Source organism: Tarenaya hassleriana, unplaced genomic scaffold (assembly GCF_000463585.1).
Source record: "Tarenaya hassleriana unplaced genomic scaffold, ASM46358v1 Cleome3, whole genome shotgun sequence".
Classification (NCBI taxonomy): domain Eukaryota; kingdom Viridiplantae; phylum Streptophyta; class Magnoliopsida; order Brassicales; family Cleomaceae; genus Tarenaya; species Tarenaya hassleriana.
Window position 1 is genome coordinate 2342389 of NW_010966177.1, and position 18601 is coordinate 2360989.

At 36.3% G+C, this 18601-nt stretch overlaps 4 protein-coding genes and 1 long non-coding RNA gene across 6 annotated transcripts in view; 3 read left to right on the forward strand and 2 right to left on the reverse strand.

Annotated features, from left to right (window-relative positions):
* The first annotated feature begins 1733 nt into the window (after window positions 1-1733).
* LOC104818865 (transcription factor MYB108) lies at window positions 1734-4032 on the forward strand. Its single transcript, XM_010548648.2, has 3 exons — window positions 1734-2043; window positions 2743-2872; window positions 3018-4032. The coding sequence occupies exons 1-3, from the start codon at window positions 1875-1877 to the stop codon at window positions 3721-3723; spliced, it is 1005 nt and encodes a 334-aa protein (XP_010546950.1). The 5' UTR covers window positions 1734-1874; the 3' UTR covers window positions 3724-4032.
* A 3754-nt stretch (window positions 4033-7786) lies between these two features.
* On the forward strand, window positions 7787-11820 carry LOC104818866 (alkaline/neutral invertase C, mitochondrial). The gene is given in 7 exon segments (XM_010548649.2): window positions 7787-8854; window positions 9727-9892; window positions 10180-10391; window positions 10457-10950; window positions 11194-11242; window positions 11348-11462; window positions 11465-11820. Coding segments are annotated over 7 exon segments (1977 nt in total). The 5' UTR covers window positions 7787-8116; the 3' UTR covers window positions 11668-11820.
* Window positions 11821-11932: 112 nt separating this feature from the next.
* On the reverse strand, window positions 11933-12672 carry LOC104818867. The gene is made up of 2 exons (XR_772727.1): window positions 12408-12672; window positions 11933-12300 (listed from the first exon to the last, which is right to left on the reverse strand). It is a non-coding gene; the product is annotated as an uncharacterized LOC104818867 (long non-coding RNA).
* Window positions 12673-14520: 1848 nt separating this feature from the next.
* On the forward strand, window positions 14521-18387 carry LOC104818872 (galactolipid galactosyltransferase SFR2, chloroplastic). Its single transcript, XM_010548655.1, has 11 exons — window positions 14521-14817; window positions 15143-15283; window positions 15409-15616; window positions 15747-15885; window positions 16036-16202; window positions 16299-16520; window positions 16663-16834; window positions 16959-17192; window positions 17284-17433; window positions 17526-17655; window positions 17973-18387. Exons 1-11 carry the CDS (start codon window positions 14646-14648, stop codon window positions 18179-18181), a joined length of 1944 nt encoding a protein of 647 aa, XP_010546957.1. The 5' UTR covers window positions 14521-14645; the 3' UTR covers window positions 18182-18387.
* Window positions 18388-18518: 131 nt separating this feature from the next.
* LOC104818870 overlaps window positions 18519-18601 on the reverse strand; it is a 1045-nt gene continuing 962 nt past the window's right edge. Inside the window, exon 2 of one of the 2 annotated variants that reach the window (XM_010548653.1) lies at window positions 18519-18601. In XM_010548653.1, coding sequence (XP_010546955.1) covers window positions 18574-18601 — 28 coding nt within the window. In that variant the 3' untranslated portion in view covers window positions 18519-18573. The other variant, XM_010548654.1, reaches the window with a different exon arrangement.

The window sequence follows — 18601 nt, forward strand, 5'->3', positions numbered from 1 at the left end:
TCTTCGTGGGTATACGCAAAGAGTGTTCCACCCAGGTTCGAACCCCACCCTTGGCAAATCACATATTATAAAAAAAAATACGTATTTTTGCGCCCAAGTCGTAAAAAATAATAGATAGATTGAAAATTTGATGAATTTAATTAGTTCGGCGCAAAGAATTTACATTTAATTTCACAAAAGAAAAAAAAAGATGTAACAGATATCTAATTAATGGTAACAGTCAATACAATTGCTTTGAGTTTGGGAAAGTTCATGGACCCCGTCCGTACGGTCGGGTTGATAATTAGAGAGCGGTCCAACCATCGTTAATTAACAATTTATGTGTATAGTATATACACTTTCATACGAAATCATTTGTATTAGGATTGTCCAACTTCTATTATTATCGATTGGCTAGGGTGTATTATTGACATATATAGTGATCAATATATATATATATATATACACATAATTGCAATATGGTTGATTAGAATCAATTGTACTAGCTAGTTTTAGCCACCAACATTTTACCGGTGGATATAATTTATATGATGAAACCATTAGAATATGTTCATGAAATGAAATATATATACCCTTTCGAATTGGCAACAAAATTATAGAATGAACTAATTAAATGTAACTTAATACCAAAAGTTTCTTTCCATTTAGGGATGCAACCCCACGGGATTTCCCTATGATAAAAACATTTATATTTATAAGATTTGCCGTTAACAAAAAAAATATATCGTCAGAAGGAAAAAAAATTTAAAATCTTAAAAGTTTTTATTTTTTAGTAGAATTTGAGCGTTGAAATTCAAATCCGAATATCATATCATTGCATGGTATTTCACTATATATATATATATATAATCATGTTCAAATCCGAATATAGACAACGCACATGAATATATAATAATCTTGATTATACTAATTAACAATGGATATACATTACAATTTGTTCGCAAATAAAAAAATAAAATAGTGATATTCGAAGAATTCAAATTTGAAACTTTTTCTCTACAATGAACTTTTGACTTGTATAGTATGGCCGGTTATATATATATATATATATGTGTGTGTGTGTGTGTATATAAGAAAGACAAAATACAGATTTATATTTATTACTTGCAACTTGTTTGAAATAAGGAGAAGACTGAAAAAAAAAACCAAGTGATGGTAGAAACTGAAAGGCCGCAGTAGCAGCACACACAGAGAAGGAAAGTCAAAGGGTCAACCTTCAAAGCTCTATTTGTGCTAATTAAGTGTTAACTCTCCATCCTTAATTAATTGATTAATCCCGAGATCTTTACCCGATTTTATAAATTATCAAGTGATTTTTCTTTAATTTTTGTATATAATTTTCAAAAAGAACTAATATACAATTTTAATTTTAAAAAAATCAATTTAGGAAGCTTATATGTATGTTTGATCCTCTGAAACTGTATATAAAGGTATTTTTAAAAATAACATACTAATTTAGGAAGCCGAAGCCTATAGCATTTTGCTTACCAAAAGAAACCACATACCTATTATTAATACGTAGACTCTTTTTATAATCTGGATATTTTGAAAAATAATTAATTATAGAAAGAGTGCACAGTTCCTATATTACGGCTATGCCATATTACCACATGTTCCAAAATATAAAATTATTTAAAATAAAGAAAAAAAAATTACATTTATGAAACCTATCATCTTTTTCCTTCTATAAAACCCAACTTCTCTGCCTTTTCCCCACAATCTCATCTTTTACATCTATACCCAAAAACTCCACACCCTCTCTCTCTCTCTCTCTCTCTCTCTCTCATCTCTCGGAACTCATACCCATACAAAGAAAAGCAGAAAGTTTCTGTCTTTCTCCTCAATCTCTTTGTGGGTCTCTTTTGTGGGGATCAATGGATGAGAAAGGACGAAGCTTGAAGAACAAGAACACGAATGATCATGGCACCGAAGACGAACTGGACCTCAGGAGAGGTCCGTGGACCGTCGAAGAAGATTTCAAGCTCATCAATTACATTACTACTCACGGAGAAGGCCGATGGAACTCCCTCGCTCGTTGCGCCGGTACGTAATACACCCACATATCAATACATACACACACACACACACATATTTGTGACGGAAAGAGCCAAAGCACAAGTTGCAAAAGAGAGTTTGATTGTTACCTTGGAATCAATCCTTGTCATGTTTCAATCTCCATGTGTAACTGTGTTTTTCAAGTTCCCACTTTTTTTTTTTTTTGTAAATTTGGTGGAAAAAAAAGGTTTTCAAAATTCATTCAAAAAAGCGTGAGAAATGGGTGTTTTTGCCGTATGTGCACAAATGAAAAGACCCTTCATGGACACAAACCCAAAAGTGCAACGCTTTCATGTTTTCTTTCTTCTCGTTCCCTCGATTTCCCAATTTTATCGGTTAAATTGATAAATTAATTAAATTTTGTATATACTATGTAATATATTACAAAAAATATATGAATATCCAAGTTTGAATTTTAAAAACCAATTGGATATTAAAAAATGGTGAAAATATTGCTAATTAATGATCGTCATCTACAAGGGAAGAGCACTAACTCGATGGAAGAAAGCTTGCAAGAGAAAGAACCTCTTTTAGATAAATTATCTCATCGTCGGTCCATATATTTTTTGGAAATCTGATAACTTTACCAATTATATGAACTCGTGAATGATCTTTTTTTTTTGGGCATATTAATTAAGCAGTTATATATACACTAAATATCTCCGATATTTTTTTCCGACGAAACAGGGCTCAAACGTACCGGAAAAAGTTGCAGATTGCGGTGGCTGAATTATCTCCGACCAGACGTCCGCCGTGGAAATATAACTCTCGAAGAACAACTCTTGATCCTCGAACTCCATTCCCGTTGGGGCAATAGGTATATACATACATATTTATTAATTTATTCAATTTCCGCACAACTATAGTTTAACTAAACCAATATCGATATCATAAATGTGTTTTTTAAAGAATTTTCTATAGTACCATTAACTATAGTTCTTCGGTTAATTATATGATTACAGATGGTCCAAAATTGCTCAATATTTACCGGGGAGGACCGACAACGAAATAAAAAATTACTGGAGAACTCGTGTCCAGAAGCACGCGAAACAGCTGAAATGCGACGTGAACAGCAAGCAGTTCAAAGACACGATGCGATATCTGTGGATGCCTCGCCTCGTCGAAAGGATCCAAGCCGCCGCCTCCGCCACCACGTCATCATGCGCCGCCGATCAATTCTTCGTGACGTCGACGACGATGAACGACGACAGCTGCATGGGAAACGACGTGGACATGCAGTTGATCTGTGGCGTTATGGGCCACAATAAGGCCGAGAACCCTAACGGTTACAACACGTCGGAAAATTCCAGCGTGGCGGTGTCTCCGGCGTCGGACTTGTCGGAGTTTTACAGTGCTCCGAACCCGAACTCGAACCCGGGTAACCCTAACCCGGAAATATGTTATCCGGGTGATGTCAGCATGGGGCAAATGGGGAATAATTGTTATCCGGACAATATGGTCGGTCCGGCGATATTCCCGGAGAATTATTACAATTATAATTGCAATAATGGGCTATTAGAGGAAGGATTTCAAGCGGCAGAGGAGCAGCAAAGTAACATTAATTGGATTGACAATGGAGGTTCGTCTTCGGACAGTCCGTGGAACATCGACGGTGATGAAGTCTTCTGGTTCTTACAACATCAGCATCTCCAAAATGGCAGCTTCTGATACGAAAATAGAAGAACAATTTCTTTTTTTTTTTAATAAAAAATTGAAATATTGAAGTGAAATAAACTAAGTGATATGCATATGTGTGAAAGGAATTTGCATGTAGAAAGCACAAAAAGAAAAAGCCTCTACTTGGAGAAGAGGGTTACGTAGAAAAAAAGTTACGATATAGACATGGTATATGTTTTTCTTTTTCTTTTTCCTTCTTTTTTTTTTAAAAAAAAAGTCTTATATATATGTTTACATTGGCACACATTCATGTCATAAAACGATTATTTTACGTTTATTTATTTAATTGATTTCGTGTTCTCTCGAAAATCTAGATGAACTAATAAAATAATTATTTCAATTTGTGTAAACGCATTTTGTCGTTACGTGTGCGTCTCGTGTTTGCGGGCTATGATTTAGTTCTTTAGTTGCATTTGTTTTCACACACTGTTTTAGTGATTTCCATTGTGGAAGCATGCTTTAGCTTGGAAAACTAATTTAATTAAATTATTTATTTTTTTGCCCAAGGAGCGCATAATTGGTTCCACCATGAAATATTATTATTTAACGCGTATATAAATTATTTTAAACATATATTATAATAACTTATAAATTATATAAAGTGGATAATCCAAGTCATGCTGCTTTATTAGGAACTGATGTCTATGGGACCTGTACATTGGAAAAAAAAAAGTGCCCAAAGTCTCTAGAAACGCTTTGTGATCGAAAATTGCCACGTGTCTTCAATTCATTGGGTATCTTTTGAGTTTAAGGTGGCCATTGGGGGTTTGTGTAATAATAATTGTCGTTGTGATATGTGTTTAGTGATCATTAAGCCACCACTAATGCGTGCAAATCCTTATTTTTGTAATGATCCTGATTTATTGTACGGACATCCACGTCATCGAAACAAAACGAGTAATTTGGATATATTTTTTTATAACCAGGATGGTTTTCCGAACCTTCGATCCGACTATATCCATCATAGGTCTGAAATCGTCTTTGTATATGAACCATTTTAGTCCAGAAATTATAATTTTCTCCACCAATAAAATTGAATTTAGGAACTTCAGAATGAATTTGTTACATTCCACCCACCTTCGATCCGACTATATCCATCATAGGTCTGAAATCGTCTTTGTATATGAACCATTTTAGTCCAGAAATTATAATTTTCTCCACCAATAAAATTGAATTTAGGAACTTCAGAATGAATTTGTTACATTCCATCCACCCACTGAACCATAAACTGCTGAATAGTAACTCGATATTTTGAAATCCCATCCAGAAATTATGTCTCGGATCTTACATAATCCGAAATCATACAATTTTTAAATAGTTTCGATATAACTTTATTTTTTGATAAATATAAAATATAATTTATAATTATGTCGGATATTTTTAGATATTAGATCATAAAACTACAAAATTTTGAATTTAAATATGAATCTGAATTGTTTGAATATTGGATTTACATCTCGAATATAACAAAATAAATTTTTTTAAATTTCTCAAAAAGATAAAAAGTATTTTATCATGTTTCTCTGTTACAAAATATATCATTATAATTTCTAACTAATTTATTAATTAACATCGTCAATATTTTACTCTAACACTAATTAACAAATCTATGAATTATAATAATATATTTTTATTAAAGAAACAAATTTTAAAATTAGTTTTTCATCATTTTATAAATTTATTTTTTTAATGGTTTTACATTAACGTTAAGTTGATGCCGACGTGGCAACATCGGCATTTACATAACATACCGTATACGAATCAAAAGCGGCCAAAGATCTCTGAGTTTTATTGTTTTCAACTTCCTGCTATTATTTATTGGTTTATTTTAACAAATATAATAATTCATTATTATCAATATTTTATTTGATATATGAATAAGTACATTGTAATTGATCCATAATTCCTATAAATTTCCCACCTTTTTTTCCACAAAAAAATAATTATGTATAATTTTCATTCCTTCCTTACCAGAATTGAATTCGGTCCGTCGTATTACGTTAGAAATTAGAATGAAACCTTTGCCACTCAACCTGAATAAAAATACAATCACATTTATTATTTGGTTCACCGAAATTAATTTTTTATTACTATTTTTATATATTCACAACAAATTATAATGCTACGATATTTGTGTAAATACCAACAGACCGATATAAAAATTCAATAAATCTCTGTTTTGATCTATATTTTCAATGAGAACTTCTTGCGCAATTCCCACTTGTTTGCATTTATGGACCGAATTATCTAAAGCCACAAATCTCTAATTGCTAGCCAAATAAGATATTAATAGCCACATGCCAAAATTTAGATTTAAATTTAAATTTAATATAACTTTATATCCGAATTCATCATAATGGATCGAGACCCAAACCCACAATTAAGCACATCAACCTATACCCGAATCGTAAAATTGATATGACATTTTGATTTTCCGTATGCCTTTCGTATGCTAATTTTATTCCCTTTTGGGTTTCGTTTTAAATTTAAGGTTTCCGTGGTACCTTTGGACATAAAAGGATGGTTATGTTTTGCTGTCCCATTGCAAGTTGATAGATAACTGCAATTTATATTTATATTTATATTTGTAGGCACTTGACCTCCACTAATTTTCAAATTTTTTTCCCTTTAAAATAAATTATTCAAGCAAAATTGTAACCACCTGTCATCTTATTACATTAATTAAAAATAATTAATATTTTCTTCTCGCAGTTCATATAATCCCATCTGTAAAGGGATCCGTATTTAAAAAAAAAAGAATATTTTACAGGGAAACAAACGATATATATATATATATATATATATATATGTATGTGTGTGTGTGTGTGTATATATATATTCAAGTATCGAATGAAAAAAGTAGTATACCATATTTCATAATATCTATTATATCTATCAATTCAATAGATAAACTATTTTTTTTTAATAATTAGATATGTTATATCGAATTGCAGGCTTCTCTTGAAATGCGTAGTGTGAATACCCTATGATAAAAGTAACTTAAATTGTATTGTAAGTTAGTTTAAATTGCACCAATTAGAACGTTAATATTACTTAAATTTGTAAATCTTAAATACGTCAATTTAGATAAAACATCTAAATAGTGACTTATTCCAACAACATATTAATGGGCCCATTATGAGGGAAGAGAAATTGGTTTGAAGCTTTCAAATGCATTGGGTCTAAATGGGCTCTATTAGGCCTTATTGGGTCTAAATGGGCTTTTATTAGGCCTTATTGGGTCTACATGTGCTCAGTTATGGGCTCTTATTTTAGCCTGTAAACATCTGAGTAGCGATTGCTTCTCACGCGCATAGAATCGTCGCGTAAGGAAGTCAGAAACTATGCGTGCTTTCGTGATAAAAACGCAGACGCTTCTACGGGTACAATACGCCAATACGACACTTGATTGCAAAAATATCTTGGTTAAAATATCTAAAATTCGATAAGAAAATAATAATATAACAAAATATAATTAAATCATTGCATTCGTCCATTTTTTTAAAATAAATTTGGGAGTATATATATATATTATATGAAATGCACCCTTGTTCTAATTCAATAAAATTAGATGGTGATCCATAATGCGTAATATTTTATTAAAGTGATTGTGAAAATGGATAAAAAAAATTTAATGTAATTTATTAAAAATAAAAAAGAACTCGATTTAGGGTGGCGTAAAAAGCAGGTTGTATTCAACAAAAAAAAAAGCAGGTTGTCTTTTTGTAATTTCGTGAAGGTTATGAGGGTAATCCCGTAAATAGAGATGCGGAGAAAGGCCAACGATACTGCCTTGACGTAATTCCGCACATTTTATTTAATCCTTTTATTTGGACCCACCACCGACCAATCTCATCCATAAGAAGATATAATAGGTATGAAAGGTCTATTCTACCCCTTATCCGGAATAGACATTAGGCAGATATAATACTTGTGAAAGGTCTATTTTCGTCATTTAATGAGTACTCCCATCGCAACTTGCACGTGCGTGGGTATTTATGTCATTTCAATACTTTTGAATTTTCATTCTTCGCCACGGTTCCACGAAGGTGCTGCTCTTTATAACACCTTCCCAAACTTCGAGCATTTTTCATCAGCGACCAAATTTACAGACAAAGAAATTACAAAAGAACCCTAGATTCCCTTCTCCGATCTTCTTCCTTCTCTGTAAGTATATAGATTCTGGGTACTTGTTTCCAGATTTCGTAGTTTATTCTAGCTTAAGTTCAGGTAAAACTCAGATTCTTAGCACGAATTCTTTCCGTTCTTTGATCAGAGATTCCGAAAATTCATCCAATCTGTATATAGATAGATATAGCTAAAGTGCGTATATAGATTCTTCTTCACTGGGTTTTAGACAGTGATCTGGATTCTTGAGTCGAGGATGAACACTAGGAGCTGTGTTTGCATCTGTACGATGAAACCCTGTTGTAGAATCTTGATTAATTACGGAAGTTCCTCGCTTTTCGGTATTCGTGCCCGGAATTCGAGCATATTCAATTCGTCGAAATTACATTGTACAAAGGTTGATTCCAGGGGTTGTAGATCTCGTATTCATTGTCGAGGTGGTCTCGCGCCACGGATTGTTCAGGATCGGAAGGCTTTTTGTGTGTCCGATCCTGGTTGGGGACGATCTAGGGTTTACAGGGATTTTAATAGTAGTAGGGGAAGGGGTGTTTTAGTAATTCCCCGTGTAGCTTCGGATTATAGGAACCACTCGACTTCGTTAGATCATCATGTAAATGATAAGAGCTTCGAGAGGATCTACATTCAAGGGGGATTGAATCTGGAGCCTCTGGTTTTCCGTAAACTTGGAAAACCTGATGAAATAGCGAAAGAGGAAGGGGAAGGTGATGTTGGAGCCGTCGATGTTAGCGATACGAAGCAGTTAGCAAGCCAGACCAAGTCAGAGAAGGAGGCTTGGGAGCTGCTTCGAAGTGCCGTGGTTAATTATTGTGGGTTTCCTGTGGGGACGGTTGCGGCAAATGATCCCGGGGACAAGCAGCCATTGAACTATGATCAGGTCTTTATACGGGATTTTGTGCCTTCTGCATTGGCGTTCTTGCTTGATGGAGAAGGGGAGATTGTGAGAAACTTTCTCCTGCATACATTGCAGTTGCAAGTACATTTTCTTACAACTTTTGTTTTTATTTGGAACATTCTTGAGTTCATTGGTTTTGTCCGATAAACACGGTTTTAGATGATGGGTCTGTATAATTGTTCTGTATATCAACTACGGCATGGCACAAGTTTTGACCTTTTCACCTAATAGAACAGTAATTTTTGCTGTTGTTGTTCTTGGGTGCTTTGTTTTGTTGGTTGGTCTTGGAACTCTGATTTTTATAGCATGCTCTCTAGTTTCAGGTTCTCAGAAAAGTGATTTTTGGTTTAATTCCTAAATTTCAAACGGTTTGATTCATCAAAGGAACTTGATTTCTGATTTTTGGTAATTTTTGGCGGATTCTGTGAAAATGGACGAATTGTTTAGTTTCTTATTTTAGCTTTGACTGCTTAATGGAGAGAGCGAGATTGTGAGGAATTTTATCCTCCATTCGTTGCAATTCCTGGTACGTTTTCTTGTGTTTAAATCTGCTGAATGATCTGAAGTTCCATTTGATGGCTTCTGTCCTGTTCTGTCGTGGGTTCTATATATGATTGATTGTTATGAATTACGTCTTCCATGATTTTTAAAGCTTCCAACCAGTGACACAATGATATTAGCCCTCACAAACTCTCTTGCTATGTGATTTCTGATCGTTAGAGAGGTGTTTTCTAGCTTAGTCCCGATAACCATGATCGGTTTTGATTCTTCAGAATGTACTTCCATATTCTTCAAAGGAGTTTGATTTCTTAGTTTATGGAGGGTTTTGTGGAAGATGACAAAGTTAGCTCGAGCTTAAAAGTTAAAGCCAAATATCCGTAGTTAAAATCACAACAGATCTGTGACTTATTTTCTTAATGGAGCTTTTTTCCTTCCTGCATTTTGGTTGCTAGAGCTGGGAGAAAACGGTTGACTGTCACAGCCCTGGACCGGGATTGATGCCCGCGAGTTTCAAAGTGAAATATGTGCCTCTTGAGGGAAGTGATGGCCTGTTTGAGGAGGTTTTAGATCCTGATTTTGGTGAATCGGCTATCGGGCGTGTCAGCCCTGTTGACTCTGGTATCCACTTTGCTCTTTCTTGTCTCAACTCAATACCGACCAAATTACATTCATGTTTTTGTCTCATGGTATGAAATCACTGTAAGAACTTAGCCGTCCAGCAGTTCAAGGTGGTAAATGTAGTTTTTCTGGAAATTAATATTCTTTTTGAATTTGGGAAAATCCGGTCTCTTTAGACAGATAAATTTTGGATACTTTCTGGAAGTGGAATCCTGATAATTTTAGCAGAGGAATTTACTTTCCGTGAGAATCTTTTCTTGTCTCATCAAAGGTTGTAATCTTGCTAGGCTTGTGGTGGATAATATTGCTGAGAGCTTATGGGAAGCTCACGGGTGATTATGCGTTGCAAGAGAGAGTCGATGTTCAGACAGGCATCCGATTGATCCTTAACCTCTGCCTATCTGATGGTTTCGACATGTTCCCAACTCTTTTGGTCACTGACGGTTCGTGCATGATTGATCGGAGAATGGGCATTCATGGTCACCCTCTTGAAATCCAAGTAAGTGAAAGATATTGTCCAAGGCCTTATCCTACTGTTCTTGCACCTAAAACGTCATGTTTCAGGCCTTATTCTACTCGGCCCTGCGTTGTGCTCGAGAGATGCTTAACGTAAATGATGGAACGAAGAGCTTAGTTGCTGCTATCAACAACCGGCTCAGTGCGTTATCGTTTCATATCAGAGAGTACTACTGGGTTGATATGAAGAAAATAAATGAGATTTATCGTTACAAAACAGAGGAATACTCGACAGATGCGATTAACAAGTTCAACATTTATCCCGATCAGATCCCATCTTGGCTCGTTGACTGGTTTCCGAATGAGGGGGGCTACTTCATTGGAAACCTTCAGCCAGCTCACATGGATTTCAGGTTCTTCATGCTTGGGAACCTTTGGGCTATTGTTTCTTCACTTGGCACCCGGCAACAGAACGAGGGCATTATGAACCTGATCGAGGAGAAATGGGATGATCTTGTGGCGAACATGCCTCTCAAGATCTGTTTCCCGGCGCTCGAGCAGGATGAGTGGCGAATAATCACTGGCTGTGATCCGAAGAACACGTGAGTCTCACTTGGAATCTCCCCTAGTTTCTTATTATTCCGGCTTTGTCGAATGGTGATCGGCTCTTTGAGCCAGAGGTTATCCCGGATTCTGCGCTTTTCTGCAAATCAATATCGCATTTCGCTGCTTGGGGGATGGAATTGTTATGAAAATGGTCGAATCCTTTTGATCTTGCAGGTTTTTCTCCGTATGCGAGGCCCGAATCATATCATACTGATGTCGAAGTTATTGTCATTTTGCAGGCCTTGGTCATACCACAATGGCGGATCTTGGCCTACTCTTCTTTGGCAGGTAAATAACAAACAAACATTTCATGTTTCAGGAATCTTTTAGCATATCATATGCTTATATAAGCAACCGTTTCTTCTATAACCATTGAGGTATCCAAATTTCCAGTTCACATTGGCTTGCATCAAGATGGGGAAGCCCGAACTGGCACGGAGAGCGGTTGCCAAGGCCGAGGCAAGGCTAGCTTCCGACCGTTGGCCTGAGTACTACGACACGAGAAGCGGAAATTCGTGGGGAAGCAGTCGAGGCTTCACCAGACGTGGACGATAGCGGGTTTCTTGGCGTCGAAGAAGCTTCTGGAACAACCCGAGAAAGCCGCGCTCTTGTTCTGGGAAGAGGACTATCAGCTTCTGGAGACCTGTGTCTGCGGTTTAGGCAGAACCGGTCGTAAGAAGTGTTCGAGATTCAGACCGCCGGGTCGATCTTGAAACTAGTTCCGAGCTTGTCGGATTGTCTTAACATGTTTAGAACATTCTCTTACAGTTCCTCAAATTCTCTGTTGAAAAACCAATCTCATAAACAATGTAGTGTCACTGAAAGAGTAACGTCACTCTGTTGGTTACTCTTGGCCATTATTGTTCTTGCTCATCGTCTTCACCTGATTTTATATAATATATATATATATATAGTTGTATTATATCTTTATTATCATCACACAAGGAAGAAAAATGGAAGCATCAAGCTCGATTAATACATGGGTTTATTTATTTATTTATTGAACATATTTTACAGATCAGTATGGATGCAACGAATAGCTCAGGAGGGACACACAGAGCGACACAAGAGAATGGATAGGAACCTGTACGGTTAGAAAAATCTAACTTAGAATTTGCACGCGTGGAGAAAATCAAGAACACACTTTCACGACGAGATGCAAGTAAACACGAAAGAAGGTCTTACAAGGTCAAGAAAAAAAAAAGGAACGATATTAAAATACATTAAAATAATAAACTACGTGGTAATTAGAAAGCTCAGGATAGATAGGGCCATGCTTTATCATGGACAAGCTATAGTCATCGTCTCCAATCAACTTTTTCCCAATCGACCCATCTCGAATTCACCTGCATACGAATCAGAAACACATTCATATTGTTTACACGCACACGTACATATATGGCCACGTGTATATGCATGTCTGTATTCTTGTTATGTATATATATACACACACCTTGACGGCGCTCAGGTGTTATCACTTCCCTTCCCTCCATGAAATGTTCTTCATTTCCTCCTCTATATCGAGAGAGAGAGAGATGTGTAGTCATGAATACATCGTGTGTGTGTGTGTATATATATATATATATATATGTGTGTGTGTATGTATACATTGGACCAATACTTACGACTGGATGGGACGTGCAAAAGTGAGACATAAATAAAAATAATAAAGAAAGAGAGTGGGGTTTGTTCAATTATTTTCGAGCGATGTTCCTTACAACAACGTAGAGGGTCCTATAGCCCCCCCGTACGATCAATGGAGAGTCACACGTGCGCTACTGACCTACCTATCTTACACTTTTATTATATATACATATATATATATATATATATATATATATATTCTTCTCTACTTTTAATCTGTAAACTTTCTGTTAATTTTATTAGATTTGACAGTCTTTTTTTTTTCAATTTCTATTCTTTTCTCATGTCTTATGATCCTCATTTATTCATTACATCCAAAACCCTAAACCCTAATTTTATCTTATAAAATCCAACATTCTAATATCTAAACCATAAATCCTAAACATAAGATTGAAGATGGTTTAGGATTTTCAATATTAAATTAGTACTAATCAAATTAGAAGAATAGATAGAGAAAAAATTGTAAAATTAGCAAGAAAATTTAAAAACTAAACTTATAGGAGATTAATACATACGGTTATACTTCTTTCTTTCTTTTTGTAGATTTTCTATAGTTTAAAAGTCTAGAAAGATATTATTCTTATAATATTAACATATATTATATTGTATTTTGTTATATATTAGAATGTATTCTTGCAATCATCAATAATAGAAAAATATTTCTCGTTCAACATTAATTAAACATACTTACAAACATATACATATGTTTATATATACGTTTATATATACATCATTACACGAACTGACACAATAGTTAAATTATTATGTTATATCTATAATATTAGATGCAATATATTCAACTTATAGATCTATTTAAGACCCGAAAAAATATCGAAAATTAACTTGATCTATCATAATCTAGAAACTAAAGTAGAATGTGAAATTGTATATGATCCAAATCAAGATAAATATATATATGTGTATAAATATGTACATGTGTGTGTATAGGTATATAAATGTATAAAAAGAGATTGAAGGAGAGGAGGAGATGATATGATGAAATGGGAAAAAAAAAAGAAATTAAAAGAAGCAACTAGGGTTTGTCTGAGGAAGATGAGGAAACTGATGTGACCAAAAGAAAGACATAAAGGAGAGTGTATATATTCATACGTTCGGACCAAAACATTTCTCCTCAAAATTACCAAGGCCACTTTTCCACTCTCTTAAATCATTCATCCCCTCTTACTATATATATATATATATATATATATATATTTATTTATTTATTTTTTAGATTGTTACACTAATTAGTACACGCAATCTTATATAATCGATACACCCACAATTCAATTAATGCATACGAAACTAATAAGTAGCCAAGGAGAGGAGGACCCATGAAGGAAAAAAAAAGATGAAACAAAACCTGCAAAGATTCTTTCTTGTGTGGAAGAAGATGTAAGATGGACTGTTTACCTTTATCATTTTCTTGATTATATATATACATATATATGTCACACGCTACATTAATATTAATTTTTGCATTTCAAAACCTATTTATATTTAAATAAATATAAACTTTGTAAATCATATTAAAGTTAACTCTACACACGGATATGGTAACTCAAAAGATTACGTGGCAATTTTAAATTCGTCCGTGTACCTGATGATGTGGTAACGTTTTGTCAAAATCAAAATAACCACGTCATTATTCGAGTTAACATATCAATATCTAGAATTAAATTTAATATGATCTACAATGTTTAGATTAATTTAAATATAAATATCAAAATTCGGATTTTAAAATGTAAAAATTAAAATTTATATTTTATTGACAGAAATTTGATAATTCAGTTACAAATATTCTAATTTTCCAAAAAAATAGTATTTTTAAAAGCAATACAGCGTAAAACGACAACGTTTTGGATTGAAGAGACGTACACGCAGTTTGAAGCTCGTGGAAAAATACATTTGATAAAGGTCCCCTTGTCACGATTAACTTCACGCGCCCTCTTTTTTGGGCCTGTAGTGGGCCTTTCATTTTCACAGTCGTCTTTTACTGTTTCTTATCCGTCGGAGAGCTTCCACAAGAACTCCGGCGACGACGACGATGGCGCTCGTCACCCTCTTCGTGTCGGCGACGAAGATTGCCGGAGTCTTGGCGACGATTACCGTAGCGGCCAATGCGTTCTCCTACTCCCGTTTCCGGCGCCAGAATTTGCGGCGGTTCCGGTCTCCGATCGACGAGTCGGCGGATGTTCTCGCCGATTTCAGTTCCGACGGTAAGGCTATCACATCTTCTAGAAATGGAAGCTGTCGGTTCGTGTTTTGGTCGTTCTTACAACGAGCTAGTGGTTTTAAGTAGGTTCTTTGCTGGTATCGCTGTGATTGAGTTTAGTTTGTTTATCGGTTTTGTGGCATCTAGGAAAGGTTGTTTCTGCACATTTAGGGGCTCTTTGTAGAATTTGGCTCTAAAATTGTTGGCGGATTTCTGATGGAACTGTTTTCCGTAGCTTAATCGTCCCAAAAAGGCTTGTTTGTTCTCTCTGTTCTTGTTTTTTCTTTGGGACTCGAAAGATTGATAAGTTCTACACTCGTTTGGTTCAGAGAATGAGAATGGTGGATTCTTCTTCGGGTTGGCTACGGCACCTGCACACGTGGAGGACCAGCTCAATGATGCTTGGCTCCAGTTTGCAGAAGAACAACCTTGTGACAAGCCAGAATCACAACCTGACAAGCCACTGGCAGATGCAGGGAAACGAAATCTAGCTTAATCTGTGTGGGCAATTTGAGGGGTGTCTCCGAGTTCTCATTGGATTTTCTGAGAGATAGGGTTAGGGTTAGGGCTTCGTGTAACGGTTTGCCACTGGCAGATGCAGTGACGGGTTCGGTGGCTGCTGATGGAGGGGCTCAGGGAGTATCGACGGGGAATAAGAAAGGGAAGAAAAAGAAACGTCTTGAGCTTACTATGAAAACAATGATCAGAAAGTTGGAGAAGTACACGGATGAAAAAACAGAAGAGCCTGTTTCCAATGAAAAATGCCATCACAATGTTGCTGCGTGGCATAACGTTCCCCATCCGTGAGGCCTTGTTTACTCTTATTTACGTATTAGCTGCTTCTCTTCCTGACAAGCACACCTAATAGGGTGCTTTGTGATAATGACACTGCACTGTTAGCTGGTGCGAATGAACTTTCATGATTTCTTTCAGGCAGGAGAGGCTAAGGTTTTGGTCTGATCCTGAGACAGAACTGAAGCTAGCCAGAGATACTGGAGTCACTTTGTTTAGGATGGGAATTGATTGGTGTAGGATCATGCCAAAGGAACCGATCAATGGGGTTAGGGGAGCAGTAAGTCAAATAGCCCTGAATCCTGCATTTAGAAAAATGTTTTTGCCGTTCTGGTTCATGATGTAGTGTTATACTGCTTTATGTCCCCAGTCAGCTGCGTTGTTTTTTGTTTTTGTTTAACTTGTTTTTTATTATATTGCTGCCTTCTAGGTAAACTTTGCAGCCCTTGCACGGTATAAATGGATAATCAATAGAGTTCGTGCCTACGGAATGAGGGTGATGCTGACCCTGTTTCATCATTCGTTACCGCCATGGGCTGGTGATTATGGTGGCTGGAAGATGGAGAAGACTGTCGACTACTTCATGGATTTTACCAGGTGATCTTCTATATGTTTTATGCCTTAAGCTATGATTAAGTCAGTTTTTGGGTAGCTACATTTATGGTCTAACTCTTTTCTTTTTGGGTCATGTAGGCTTGTTGTGGATTATGTGTTCGATATGGTAGACTATTGGGTAACGTTTAATGAACCTCATGTCTTCTGCATGCTTACCTACTGTGCCGGAGCTTGGCCTGGTGGTAATCCCGATTTCCTGGAGGTGGCTACATCTGCTCTACCTATGGGTGTTTTCAATCAGTCCTTGCATTGGATGGCTGTTGCTCACTCAAAAGCCTATGATTATATTCATGAAAAAACGTCAGTTTCTTTTCTGACAAACACAAAGCTCGCTTGGTGGCTTATGTCACAATTAGTCTTCTTCACGAGTTCTATAAAGTTTTTTTAGTTGTTTTATTTAGTTTCTCTGATTTAATTCTATTTTTTTTCTTCTCTGTTTCAGGGGCTCTACGGGAAAAGCTTTGGTAGGGGTTGCACACCATGTCTCCTTTATGCGGCCGTATGGCCTCTTTGATGTTGGTTCTGTTACACTTGCCAATTCTCTCACAGTATATCCATTTCTGGATAGCATTGCTGACAAGGTGGATTACATAGGCTTAAACTATTATGGGCAGGTAGATCTGGGGACTCAAATGCCGAAGTCTTAAATTTTCCTATCTAAATTATTGTTTGGATACCAAGTTTACACATCATGACTTCATGAGCAAATGAATATATGGAATTTACTTCTGAAACCAGGAAGTAGTCTGCGGTCCTGGATTAAAGCTCGTAGAGACAGATGAGTATAGTGAATCTGGAAGAGGGGTATATCCCGATGGTCTCTTCCGTGTTCTGATGCAGTTCCATGAGAGATACAGACATCTAAATGCTCCTTTCATCATCACAGAAAACGGGGTTTCTGATGCAACTGATGTGATTCGGCGGCCTTACTTGATCGAACATCTCCTTGCTACTTATGCAGCTATGTTAATGGTTTCTCTCTAAAGCTCTCCTACTTAACTAAAAGAATTTCCCCTGCTTTCTAGAAGCGGTGGTGACTATTGTCTCTGTTACTTTATTACAGGGTGTTCAAGTTCTTGGTTACCTGTTCTGGACTATTTCCGACAACTGGGAATGGGCAGACGGATATGGTCCGAAATTCGGACTTGTTGAAGTTGATCGAACCAGTGATCTTGCCAGGAACCCCCGGCCGTCATACCATCTCTTTTCAAAGGTTTATTTGTTATGTTTCCTCTTTGGTTCCACTGCTTGTTCTCCGCTCGCGGGGTTCTCACTCTGTTTGTGATGGGCTTTTTCATCCTACAGATAGTGAAAAGCGGTAAAATCACACGTCAAGACCGATCCCGTGCTTGGACAGATCTCCAAAGAGCTGCCAAAGAGGGTAAAATGCGCCCCTTTTACCGCGCTGTCAATAAACATGGTTTAATGTACGCAGGTACGTACAATCTCCAGCTAAAACCCTAAAGGAAGATCGATTCTTGATTGTTGGGACTTAAAATGTATAAACCCGGGTCGGTTTGGTTCATAAGTCTGAACCTCTTCCTGTTTGAGCAAAAATTTCGGGAACTATACACACATACACAACCCCCCTTTTAGTTAACTATAGTAGTCTTGGACTCGTTTTATATATTCAAGTTACATCTTAAAGTCCAACAAACTATTTATACTAATAGATCAATGTGATATGATACATGGTCAATCCCATGATCACTAATCGGTGAAAACAAATTCCCGTCGTCGTTTTTTTTACAGGAGGCCTGGACGAGCCTGTGTTGCGGCCTTACGTCGAGAGGGAATGGAGGTTTGGGCACTACGAAATGGAGGGTCTTCAGGATCCGCTGAGTCGTTTGGCGAGATCCCTTCTCCTCTGGCCTCTTTCCATCAGGAGGAGCAGAAAAGCCGATATGGAGGACACTAATGATGATGAACTCATTCTTCAGCCTCTCCACCTTAGCCACTGATTAGGAATTCACCAACACATTCGTTCTCGTTCTTGTAACTATTTCCATGTTCTCCGAATGAAAAGAAAACTGTCAAGTCCTTTGGTATATGTAACGGAAAATGGAAAACCGGCACGATTTTCTTGCGCACAACCCTGGAACGGTACGCTGTTCACTCGACGAATCGAGTCTATGCGAGTCCGAAGTCTTTGAAGCTTCCTTCAATTTTCCCGGTCTGTGTTGACTGTATATGATGTGCTTGGTTTTTTTTCTTTCAACTGAAGTTACTAGAATATATGTGTATAGACTGATATTGATTTCCTTCAATAATGGAATCAATGATATTAAATATAAACATAAGAATATTATGAAATACACACACATATATACACTTTGATCAATGTTTTTTTTTGTCAGTACAAGTAGATCTTGGTCCTGCTG

What these genes read in the sequence shown, in the direction of transcription:
- LOC104818865 (XM_010548648.2), top strand. Translation starts at nt 1,875, where the DNA reads ATGGATGAGAAAGGACGAAGCTTGAAGAACAAGAACACGAATGATCAT. An exon ending in CTCCCTCGCTCGTTGCGCCG is followed by an intron (nt 2,044 to 2,742) that starts GTACGTAATACA and finishes CCGACGAAACAG; the next exon opens with GGCTCAAACGTACCGGAAAA. An exon ending in CATTCCCGTTGGGGCAATAG is followed by an intron (nt 2,873 to 3,017) that starts GTATATACATAC and finishes ATATGATTACAG; the next exon opens with ATGGTCCAAAATTGCTCAAT.
- LOC104818872 (XM_010548655.1), top strand. Translation starts at nt 14,646, where the DNA reads ATGGCGCTCGTCACCCTCTTCGTGTCGGCGACGAAGATTGCCGGAGTC. An exon ending in TGGCATAACGTTCCCCATCC is followed by an intron (nt 15,617 to 15,746) that starts GTGAGGCCTTGT and finishes GATTTCTTTCAG; the next exon opens with GCAGGAGAGGCTAAGGTTTT. An exon ending in GATTATATTCATGAAAAAAC is followed by an intron (nt 16,521 to 16,662) that starts GTCAGTTTCTTT and finishes TCTCTGTTTCAG; the next exon opens with GGGCTCTACGGGAAAAGCTT.